Consider the following 12,741-nt stretch of genomic DNA (forward strand, 5'->3'; position numbering starts at 1 on the left):
GAAAGAGAAGCGCCCGTGACAAAAAGCATTATACAGGTCAATCATGGCAAAACAACTGTTTGGCCAATCCCTTCCTCATGCATAGTTGCATCATGTCTGCAAAGGAAATAATGAAAAAAATTGAGAGGAAAAAAGCAACAAAATACCAGTATTAGACTTTTTTTTTTTTTTGCAATACTGTTCTTTCTTCTTGAACTTTAAGTCATCCTGTTAGATCCTTCTGCTCCAATTCCTCGTTCTTTTTCCCCTTTTCCTCACAAACAGCTACTACTGTTTTCAGTCTGAAGGAGCATCTTTTTTTCCCTCGTTCGGTTCACGTGCATTCCTGTTCACCTTGCTCTTCTTCCTCCCACTGCTCCCTTATCTGCTCTCGACTCTCCCTCTGATATGTCACGTCCTTCTATCTATTACCTCTAACGTTTACTGACTCTGCTTTAGACTAGACGATCTCCAGAGGTCCCTTCCAACCCTACGATTCTATGATTCTATCACTGGGCTTTCAAATTTTTCCCCTTTTTTTCTCTACACGATCTATTTTTTCCCTCCCAGTTGTTTATGCTCTAACCTAGTTTCTCCTCCTCCTTGCTTTGTCTCCTTTCATGCTTGCAGGTTTCTCTTTCTTCTTTATGTTCATAATCCCCCAGGCACCTGAACTTAATTCCCCAAACAGCACAGATTTCCAAATCTCGGCATGGAAATGCTACGGCTGATTGTTCCTCTTGCTCCCCTTCCTACGTGCAGAAATCCAGCTTCACACTAGCTCCGATTGCGTGTATACCAGATTGTCTCAGATTCTTTAGGCCCTAAATGTGCAAAACTGACTCAAAATATACACTGTGTAATGGTGAAGGATGACAAATCAAATGACGTGTGAAGCAATAAACAGCAGCACTGCTTTAACCGTGTTATTTATTTTCCTCAGGAAGTAAATGCTGCTGTTATTTATACTTTGTGATATCTAAGAACCCAGTTGTGGTGCGATACGAGAGCAAACAGCCAGCCAGCGATGGCAGAGGTGTCTGCAGTCTAACGCTGAAAAACAAAGTCTCAGATGACTTTATCATCATCCGGAGGCCCTAATGGAGTTTCTTATCTCCGCTCTGAATCTGACGGTGTTAAACAAAAAGAGCTGGTGAGAGAAGGGGAAGACAGACAGACAACAGCAGCATTATGCTGATCTAATATTTGACTGCGTTCACATTTAGCCTTGGTTTTCTGTGGGTTTTTTGTGTGATTCTGGAGTCACGCCAAAGTCACCGCCCCTCTACCTTCCCTACCCCACCACGATGATTGCAGAGTGATTCCTTAAGTCAACAGCCCTGCCTGCATCTCGCTGCAGACTGTTACCTGTCACCTGAATGACAGACTGTGGAAAAGCAAGCCAAAAACCCCAAAAACTGCTGGGAGCATCCTGCCAGTTACTGGAGCGTTCAGGCTACGGAGGGGGTAAGATCTCTGTAGACCGGGCAACCAATTTTTTCCAGCATTAGTATCACAGGTCAAAATGTAAACTCCCCGTTTGGCCATTTCTTCTGAGATGACTTCCTTGTGAGGTCACTGAAAATTTGAACTGCTTTCTTTTTTTCCCCTCCACTACAGTTGACTGAGTTGAGACTGTGTTTTATTCACGTATAAAAGAACACTGCAGGAAAACTAAGGTGACACCCATCATTTTCTAAGTACATATCTCAACTGTCATAAGCACCTTGTAAGGCTTTGCCGCTATGCCGTATAGAAGCGCTGAATACCACAGTGTATTCTTACAGGCGTAAGAGCTAGTAAAATGCGTGCATGGTTCTGTCTCAACATGAAGAAAAACTTCTTTCCTTTGAGGGTGACGGGGTACTGGCACAGGCTGCCCAGAGAGGTGGTGGAGTCTCCGTCTCTGGAGACATTCCAAACCCGCCTGGACGCGTTCCTGTGCCACCTGCTCCGGGTGACCCTGCTCTGGCAGGGGGTTGGACTGGGTGATCTCCAGAGGGCCCTTCCACCCCCTGCCGTTCTGTGATTCTGTGATTCTCACGGCAGTCTTTCACCACCCGACTGTAAAGTCTCCGTTCTGCTGTGTGTTTAAAGATCCGGTCGGTATCTCTTACCTCCTTCGTTGTCCTTACTGTCAGTGCAGAGAGTTTCCATGGCTACGTCGCAGCCCGCTCCCCTCCATCCCGGCTGGCAGACGCAGTGCCAGCCGTTTTGGTCCAGCGTGCACCTCCCATTGCTGTTGCACAAGCCGGGGCAGCCCTCTGTCGAAACAGAAAAAGAAGAAAAAAGCACAAGTGATTTCAATATTGCAATTGTATAGAAAGAAAAAAAAAAATACAAACAAGGGACACTTACTGGGAACAGGCCTTAAGAACAGCACAAATACTGTAATTGCACATGGAGTGGAACAGCAACATTACCTGGGGAATGTAATTCTTAACAAAGTGGCATCTTTGATTGGCCTGACACTTGAGACACCACTTACCTGTACAGGCAGGAAATAAATGCACCAATCCTCTAAATACCTGCAGGCCAGACAAAATTAAGTTTGTGGGTTTTTAAAATTTTTTTTTATTTTTTTATTTTTTTTTGGCAAAGTAGCAAGAGATGAGTGCATAGTGCAAACACAGCTGTGTAAAATGGTACATTTTTCTGTGCTCATAGAACAGATCGTTATTTGCTCTATGCAGAATTTGTTACTTACTGGCACAAACGCTTAAACTCCCTGTTACTAGGAACAAATCCCTCCAAATTCTTAAGCAGGAAAATGGGTAGGATTTGAGGCACGTGATAAAAGAGAACGTTAACTTTATCTGGTCTCAGAGTTGCCGTATATTCATGTGAAATTACAGTGCGTTAAATAATTGCACAAAGTATAGGCCAGTTTTAATGACTATACTTTATGCCAAAAATACATTCCTTTTCACAGAATAAGCAAAGCCCAGGAAATAGTGAAGCAGCTTAGCATCTATTCTAACAAACATTAGGATTCAGGCTGCATACGGATGGGACAGGACCAACAGGATTTCCAACTAAATGTAATAGCTGTGCGTATTTGATTACTTAGGACGGACAAAATGAAATACCATAAGGACCACAATAAAACATTGATAGACTGAACAAAAACACGGTAGTGACGTGCTTCAAGACAGATAGCAGAGAGTGATTTTTTGTGACAATCTCCCTAAGGCTTTTGTGCTGTTACCTTTATATCCTATCTTGTCTGCTTTTATGGCCAAGGAGGGAAAATTTGGGAAACAATTAAAATAATTTAATATATCCAAAATCGATAATTGTTTTCAGTCTAACATTGCATTTTAAAAAAAAAAAAAAAAACAACCAGTATCTGTCACTTCCTAGTGATGAAATCTGGCATGCAGCCAACATGATCTGTATGAGGATGACAACGCTATCAATATGTAGATTTTGGTGTTCCTTATCTATGGCTATGATAAGACACCGACAGAAGCAAATACAGTTATGGCACTAAATATCTTATGAGAAGGTGGCTACGAATCAGATATTTTTGGACACAACAGTTTTCTGCAAACTTTTATCCAAAAAATCTAAGTGACTGCACTCTCTTTCACTTTGTAGAACTACTATTTTTGTGAACTCATCTACTGACCCGTTTTGGTTAAGCTTAGTTGAGCTTAGAACAGTCTTTCAGAAGTAAGAGTCTATTTTTTTCTTCTAAAGACTTGTGAATTTACTGACTCCTTTCAACCGTGTAGCTCCAAATTACAAACATTCCCAGAAAAAAGTTATAGAGGGTGCTTAACTCTTGTGAAATGACTCTTAGAAAGCAGAGGATTGAGAAAACCTCTGGTGAGGAAGTGTGGTGATGCTCCTGCCATCATGCCACGCCGAGATTAGTTTTGCTGCTCTTATTCTTGCAGACTGGAGCTGCTAATAGTATTTGTTGACGCACTGAGACCTATTTTTTTCTTAATCTTTCTTCTGTTTAATTTATGGAAGACTTACATATTTAATTGCAATACTGACAGAGTGTTTTAGGAGTCAACTGGGTACACTCAAGACTTATTGTGTGAAAGCCTGGATATTGCCATGAATATTGCCATATTCTAATGAAAAAAAAACACAAATAAGGAATAGAGAAAGATACTCAGGGAAAGAGGGGTAGGAATATTTTAAACATTTTTCTAAATCAACTTTTCACCGTAACTGAAGATACAAGAATCTTTGCTGTTTCATGTTAGGCTTTTGCATCCTTGAGCCTTTTAATTGAAAATGTTGCGTGGAGTAAACGAGCTTTTTCTGTCTTCATACAAAATACAAGCCATAATTTCCTATAGATTTTCTACATTCAGATAAACAAAAGCTTAAAAGCCTGGGGTATTCTATTGATCTCTCTGTATATAAACATACACATATCTATAATTAATCTGTTCTTTAGAACTAATGACTCTTGTCCTGTGACAAGAGCATCGCTTTGCTTTGTTTCCTAAATATTTACAGTTTTGTAGGTAGAGGTCCAATGACAAAACTAACAAAGAAAAAAACACCAAACAGCAAATGAATACTATCTTCAGTTTTTGGTTCAAACAAAATCTAATACATATATACAGTTTGCATATAAATGTGTAATTACTGACAAAACGTTATTATGTCACATAAGCAAGATTTCATTTTTAATTTGAGATGAGCTGAAAGTCATATGAGTTAAATCTATAATCCGTGGAATGTATGTAAGAGAAGATTCTGTTGCCCAGAGTAGTACGTTTGTAACTATATATTCATATAAAAAAGCACATGTAGGTATAGGCATGTCATCAAAGAGCAAATATACAGTACCTTTCACTATCTTATCCAAATAGTGAGCTTGAGAATTAAAAAGAAAAAAAAAAACAGACAGACATTTCAGAAGTGTCACATAAAACAAGAATTGTTCAGAATTCACATGCAAATCAAGCAGGTGCACCTGACACGAGAGGTCTTACATTACAAAATGAAAATGTATTTCAAAGCTTTTAAAAATGCAAGAAATTCTCTTTTCAGCAAACACCGTCATGACTCAACGAAACTACTTTAGAAAGGCGGCCTGCGGAAGAACGAGATACTACCTTCCTGAGACCTTTCTGCTGACTTCTCTTCAAATCATGCTTTGATTTTTACGTCTAACAAAAATATCATCAGAGCTAGTTAAAAAATTCAAATTGCAACACAATGTAAGAGTAATTATTTAGCTTATGAGCTTTAAAACACTGACCACAGAGTGGAAGAGCTTTGATTTGCAGGTCACGTATGACTCTGACAGCACAACCAGCACACTATCTTAATTCCAACTGGATTAACAGGATTTTTAGGAGGAATAGTTTTCTTCTGCTTCAATTCAGCTACCGTTATTCTTCCGAGCACACACACCAATTATGTAAAATAAGTTAGATCGTATACATGGGGTGGAAGAGGGCACAGTGGGGTTAGTAGCGTGGTGTTCCATTTAATTTGGAAAAACGGGTGAAAATAAAACTTAGGCTTTAGATGTGTAAAAATAAATAACACGGTATAGCCACGAATAGCAAGACTTTTTTTTTTTTAGAAGTTATGACACTTAAAATTTCACAAAAAATTTGAGGAGGCAGATGGATGAATGACAGACAGAACACAAGATGGATTTGAAGCAGCGGGCCCTACTTTTAATGCATGAAACCCGGCAGAGATGGGTTACACGTTCCCTCCTTGCTTTCAGGAAACAGACACCAGCCGCAGGTGTGTTAAAGGGGTTAATGTCACATAGCAAAACCACGTGGGACAGGTCCATCGCAGGCTACCGAACCCAGCCACCTGCACACGCGGTATTAGAGGATATGGCAGGATATTACAGACTATTGCAGTGGGGACACGCCAAGCGGGTCAACAATGTTGGATTCAATCCCAGTTTTTGCTGTGGACAAGGTCCCTCAACACAGCCCTCATGGGCTTTCTCTCAACACAGCCCCCTCGTGGGCTCTCTTACTTTCAAAATCTGACCTTTTCTAGATCCGTGCTGGATGATGGCCCCTGTCTGGCCAAGTACTCTGTCACTTGCTGTTATCCCTCAACTTTGTGTATCGGATGGGTAAAAAAGGCATTTCCATGGCCTTTCCTCCAGTTTGGGTGAACGGGAAAAAGCTCTTCCTGAGACCACGGAGGGAGCCGATGAGATACGTAATCTCACAGAAGCCACAACTAAGGGGTGGAAACTTTCTAGTTCCTCTCTCTCGAAGCAAGTGTCAGGTTGTCCACGGCACAGTTGGGTTTTCTTTTTTTAATTTTTTTGATAACGGTAAGGTTAAAGGGAGACAAAGTAAGAAGATGAAAACATCAATTACAGAACATTTACAACAGCAGCAACAAACTAAGTAGCTTTTCACATTAACCACAAACAAAAAGAAAAACGATACAGCTGCATTTCAGGGTGGATCAAATTCTTCTCTTGCTCATCCAACAGAATTCCCCTTGCTCCTACACAGCTGCTCTCGGAACATGGTGTAGTACGTGTGGAGGAAAAAAATCAAGCTTTACTCCATAAAATGGAAGCAATTAGGTCTGTCTGGGGAATGCATCTGTCCACCAGTGAAACATTAAATGCCTCTACAAATGTAAGGATAGGTAACAAAACAGAACATACAACAAAACCTCCTAGAGAGCTGAAAATAGTCCCTGCAATCCCAGGCCCCGACATGTTATTTCCTTTCAGAAATTCAATCTGCATTTAAAAAAAAAAAAGGATTAAGAAAATGCTATTCTTTGCATCCAGGAGTCTTATAAGAAGTCAGTTCCAGACCATACACCTATAATGCTCGGAAAACAAGTTCTACCTTCCAGCATCCTTTTACTCACGGCCAGTTGACACAGAATCATAGAATCTTCATGGTTGGAAAGGACCTTTGAGATCATCGAGTCCAACCATACACACACACAAAAAAAAGGACAACATGGGAAACTCTTTTGGTTAACATGCAGCATCCTAGAGGAACCAAAAAGCAGAAAACGAGCGACCAAAACCAGTATAACTTTGCAGCAAAGTTTAACTAGCCATGCTGTCTTCCTTATCTTCGCTGCAACTGAAACAGGAATGAACCCAGCTCTGTGTGGCAGTACAAAATACAAGCCTTTTTTCCTCTGCATAGAGAATTCCAGGTGGGATTTGGAGCACTTTAGCAGGATGGAGCACCTCAGCAGGTGCCCCTTGGCAAGATATTTACACATCTGGCACATCTGGGTTATGTTAAGTCCTTAAAAAGTCTAATTATAGGCCAGCCGATATACCTACAAGGGTTTTCTTGCAGGGTTTAAGACTGTGAAATTTAACACCTTGCTATTATTTCCAGGAGTACAGGGACTTTGTAGAGCTCCAAATAGAATGAAGAAAAGAAAAATGAAGATATAAAATTTGCACTTTTTCTAGGACAGTGAAAATCCAAGAAGATGTAAGTGGCACTCAAAATTCATACAATGTAAAATATAAACCGTGTTATCAATGTGTGTGGATATTTATATAAATACGTGGCAGATAAATGTATTTTACAAAGAACTTTTTTACAAAGGTAACAGTCAGGCAAATTCACATTTAACAAGGCATAATTCATAACCACTCAGAACCCAGACTTTTTTTTTTTTTAATTTAATGTCTCCCATTAGTCTCCTATCAGAGATGTAAGTCAGTGTCTTCCTTAGATTACTCGTACGCTACTTCCTCCAGGTATGACAGAATAGCCACAGAATAAACGGACATATTAAATCCATTTATCCCAATCAGCTCCCGTTTAAATCAGCATGAGTCACATACCCATTGATTTGATGTTCCTTAATTGGTACTTATAACACTGCTTTACTCTGATTATTCTGTCATAAAGGATTATAACTGTGATATGCTTCTAAATACTGTATAGCCAATTTATATTACTATTAGTTTACATTATTATCCTCCACCAGACATCTTCACCTGTCATAATCTTTGTAATCTGTACACTAGACTACAACATGCCACATGTTTTTTGCAGTGGAAATAAAGTCCCATTACAGCGTCAACTCAACAGCTCTGCAAGAGTCATGAGTTACTTGGCCCTAAGAGCAGAATTTGACGTCACATTACCACCAGACGTGAAGCAAAAATAGAGAAGAATGGGATCAAAGCCATGTCAATCGAGGTCTGCCTAAATTAAAAGCTACTTTTAAGTTTTTTTACTTCCTACAGCTTGAAAGTGAGAGACGAAACCCTGCCTCCTCTCCACTAATGGTGAGCAGGACTAGGGCAGTGATTGTCCCCCTGTACTTGGCACTGGTGAGGCCCTACCTCGAGGGCTGTGGCCAGTTTTGGGCCCCTCACCACAAGAAAGACATTGAGGTGCTGGAGCGTGTCCAGAGAAGGGCAACGGAGATGGTGAGGGGTCTGGAGCACAAGTCTGGTGAGGAGCGGCTGAGGGAGCTGGGGGTGTTCAGCCTGGAGAAGAGGAGGCTGAGGGGAGACCTTCTCACTCTCTGCAGCTCCCTGAAAGGAGGGGGTAGCCAGGGGGGGTCGGTCTCTTCTCCCAGGGAACAGGCGATAGGGCAAGAGGAAACAGCCTCAAGTTGCACCAGGACAGGTTTAGATTGGATACACTGAAAGGGTTATTAAGCATTGGAACAGGCTGCCCAGGGAAGTGGTTGAGGCACCATCCCTGGAGGTATTTAACAGATGGGCAGACATAGTGCTTAGAGATAGGGTTTGGTGATGGGTTTTGTCAGGGTTAGGCTGATGGTTGGACTCAACGATCTGAAAGGTCCCTTCCAACCTGGGCGATTCTATGATTCTAATACCATTGGCTTTCTCCTTATGCGTTACGGCCTCTCTGCCCAAAACAAAACAGAAAGGAGAAATTAGAAAGAAAGAAGAGATCCAAAGGCAGGGAAGAAAAAAAGATGATAAATAATTTCAGTATGCAGGAACAACGAAGAACACTGTTCTGCCCTTCTCCTAGCAAATTTAGTTTTGCTTACTCTCATCGCCCACCGCTCGGCACCGCAATCCCCGTTCACTGGGGAGCGACTGCACATGTATCTCTGCTCTAACCCAGACACAAACCTTCTCCAGGAAGATGTGAACATCCCTCGCATCAGTCGTGTTCAGACTTCTGCATTGACCTTGCGCTAAGTGTCATACAAGGACATAAGTGTCATACATAACAGGTCATACATACAGCTAAGTGTCATACATAACAGGTCAAAATGCCATCTTAATTTCTCAGTAGAAACACTGACTGCAAGCAAACTACGGCATGTTGACAGTGTACAGTTTCCCTTAAGCTTTCTATACAGTTAGTTGTCTGATTGTTCGTAGTTCGAAAGTTTTAGTATCTTCCCTTCATGTTTTCATTGATTTTTAATACTTGTGTAAAACTTCGTTTACTACCCATATGACAAAAAAAAACCCCCCGCATTACAAGAGTATCAGGTGTGGCAAAGCTAAATACCCCAAATTTAGGCAATGCTGAGTTTTACAGCTACCTGTGCAATTTTGATAACCTTCTTCCATCGCCGATGTACAGAGCTGGCAGTCCTCAGTCAGTAACCATTCCCCCATGAACAGCAAGCGGCTGATGCCTTAGCAACAGGCACACCAGGCTAAACTAAACAAAGAAGTAACTTTTTTCTTATAGACTTCTCTATCCTCTTCCTCCCAAACCCAAAATTATTTAGTATAGTGTCTTCACACTTCTGGTGTGAGCAGAGAATGTATTCTCTTCTCATTTTACCAGTGGGGAACTAAAGCATAGAAAGATTAAAGTGAAAAGTATCCACCCGTTTGGCTGAGAACACCTATGATGTGATTTTTCAAAATACTTAGACTTATACAGGATTTCATACACAAATCAGCATTTTAGCAATTCACACACAAGCAAGTCAGGTCCCCAGAAACTGAAGAAGAGCCAGAGGACACTTGAAGTTTGCCTTTGTGAATGACTAATGGAATAGAGGTGGTAGAAGCAAGGCTGGAATCCAGTTTGAAGAACTGTTCTTCAAACCCATTCTTGACCAGATCACCCCGTGCGCCAGCCCCTGGCACAAACAAAGTGGGGTTTCTGCATGCGACAGCCCTTCACAGCCTTGTGACGGTCTTAAATCAGGTCTGTCAGGGGCAGAGGGAAAAATCGTTATCTTAGTACTATCATTATCTGGTTTTATGACAATGGTATGTATATGCTATAATTAATATACATTATATCTTTTGCTATATGATATAATGATAATGACACACAGAAGTGTGCTCTTGTGGCTTCCTAACTTTCTGTTCTTGATTTTTCAACTTTACCGATGTTCTTTGAACTTTCTATTCTTGATTTTGCACCTTTACTAATGTTCTTTGACCATGGTGGTGTTTGGGCATTTGAAAGCTCTCAAGACCTATGCACATGGAGAAAACTGATAAAAAAAAGGAAGGGGGGAAAAAAAGAGATTCCATTCTGTCACATTACATTTTTTTTCCGGTGAGCAACAGGGAGGCTTAGATGAACCACCTGCGCTTCTGCCATTTGCTATCAAAGTCTTATGAACATTATTTCTTCATAGAATCAGAGAATCTTCCTCCCTGCGCAGCCAAGCAGTCGCAGGGGACGGGGCACACACTGTATCGGTGGCTTCACAGGCACTTGCCAACAGAAGAGAAACTCCAAGAGTTTCATGGCAAGCTTCAGGGAGAATCTAGTTTGTGTAAACGGGTTTTCGTGCTTGTTTTGGGGGAACTGGTACAAAACTTGGAGTTGGCGTCTCTGGCCTGACCCCTCTAACCTATTTGAGACTCCATCTGTGGTGGTTTACTTCTCCTGACCTGGCTACCACATCACCCTTAAGTTCCTCTCACTTCACCCCAGCCAAAGTTTACCTATCCGACAATTAAAACACCTTTTGAATGTAAAAAACTAAGTATCTCTTGTGATATTTAAACCCAGTATTTCTTATCCTACCCGCAGCAGACCTAGGGGGTAGCGTATCGATTCTTTCAAGCAACCGCTTTTACTCTCAGAGAGTGCCTAAAAAAAGTCACGCATCCATATGCAATCTCTGAGGAGCTCCACACCTCTACCATAAAAGTTACAGGAGTCCAGAATTCATAAAAGTTTAAAGCCCCTGTTCTAACCTGTCTTCAGAGAGGTTCACTCATGTCAAATTCGTCACCCACTACAGCCTTTTCTGATGCTCTTCTGCCCGGCGAGCTGCTTCCTAACTTGGATTTGTGGAGCTGATTATTCTTCCTTAAGCACAGAACTCGGCATTTGTTGAATTGCACCTTATTTTTCTGCGTAGCCTGTGCTATTTGTTAAAGTAATTTTAAATTCTTGTCCTGTCTTCCAAAGTGCTTGGAGGCAGCGGGCTTTGGTATCATTTGCAAATGTAATTCTCTCTATTCATCACTGAACAGTACTGAAAGCACATGTTCTTCCACTGGAAGCAGCTCATGGTTGTCATCCTCTCTCTGAGTTTATGAGAACTTTGTCTTAGACACACCATATGTTCAGAGCATCGCTGCCAATAGAGCAGGATTACAAGCGCTCTTCCCTTTTTGATACTTTTTTACTCCTAAATTCCCATCTTGCCCTTCTACTAAAGGAGAACACATGGACGGAATAATAGTTTCAGGCAATTTTCTTTGTTCTCCTCCCTCCACAGGCCAAAACACAATCCTCATCCTGAAATTGTACCTTCTTCATAATTTCTGCACTTTTCTCCAACGTCTACATAGACCCGTGTTTATGCAGAGACCTGAATTCACTGCAATTTCTCCCTTGCCCAGACCGCAGCCGATCTTTGCAGCAACCCTTTATGTGTTTTCATGTACAAGGGCACATAAGCCCACCACCCTTTAGATTTTTTGTTCTGTAGTCTATCCCAATATTACTATAAAGTAAGATTTCTCATCGTTATTACTGGAAAGCCACAGGTATCTTAGAATAAAAGGTTCATCTGCTTTTAAGGATATAATAGACATAGGAAGTCTGGGACTGCTGGGAAGTTCATGAGCAGTGTTGTTTCCTATTTAACATCTATTTAGCCAGAAAAGGATTTAGAAGAAAGGGTATATGCCATTAAGGATTTAAAACCGTCTCACATATACAGGCTGAAAAAGATCAAATACCTGTTTGAGACCCCTGACAAACTCGCAAAGACCTGCCTCAGACAGATGCCGATAAATCCTGACGCTCACATTAAGGACTGCATGAAAGATAAATTTGGCTTGAAAACATATTAGGGGATGGAACGGGATGGGAATCATTAGTGTTTCCATCTTTCCTGCTGGCTGGAAGTACTTTCAGAACGTGTCTCACCAGCACAACGTACAAAAGCACTGACTTTTTGGCCACTTCAGCTCAAGTAAGCTTTGCAACCTGCTTTAAAATTCTTCACATCTCAGAGGATTCTGCTGTTTTCTGAAAATGTGCCTAACTTGAACTTCACATGTGGTCCTCATTTAAATGCAAATCAGCAATTAGCAATTTAAAGTATGCTAACTGTATTTGAGATACTTGGTCTTGAAATGTGTTAAGGCCTGACCAATAATTCTCTTTTTTCATAGCTTCAGACGCAACCGCTATCTTCAATTTAGCTAGTAATTGAATATTTTTATAGTTACCGAACATGCAAATATTTTGCATATTCAAGAATTGGCCTGGCGAATTAACATGCCCTTCAGGCACAGGAAAGGCCAAAAAAATATTTGTTCTAAATTTCACAAAATCTTGTTAAACTGTGCTTATCGGTCCTCTGGGTGCCAAGAAAGTC

The 12,741-nt window shown here is 41.0% G+C and overlaps 1 protein-coding gene across 24 annotated transcripts in view; it reads right to left on the reverse strand.

The window, feature by feature from the left end:
• Nucleotides 1-12,741, reverse strand: part of TENM3 (teneurin transmembrane protein 3) — a 486,507-nt gene that overhangs the window by 69,254 nt on the left and 404,512 nt on the right. For 12 of the 24 annotated variants that reach the window (XM_074588367.1, XM_074588383.1, XM_074588378.1 and 9 more), the window contains 3 exons: nucleotides 4,798-4,824; nucleotides 3,188-3,208; nucleotides 2,097-2,243 (listed from right to left, as the gene is read on the reverse strand). In XM_074588367.1, coding sequence (XP_074444468.1) covers nucleotides 2,097-2,243; nucleotides 3,188-3,208; nucleotides 4,798-4,824 — 195 coding nt within the window. The remainder of the gene's footprint in view (nucleotides 1-2,096; nucleotides 2,244-3,187; nucleotides 3,209-4,797; nucleotides 4,825-12,741) is intronic. The other 12 variants (XM_074588376.1, XM_074588374.1, XM_074588373.1 and 9 more) reach the window with 3 other exon arrangements.

This window comes from Larus michahellis, chromosome 5 (genome assembly GCF_964199755.1).
Source record: "Larus michahellis chromosome 5, bLarMic1.1, whole genome shotgun sequence".
Lineage (NCBI taxonomy): Eukaryota > Metazoa > Chordata > Aves > Charadriiformes > Laridae > Larus > Larus michahellis.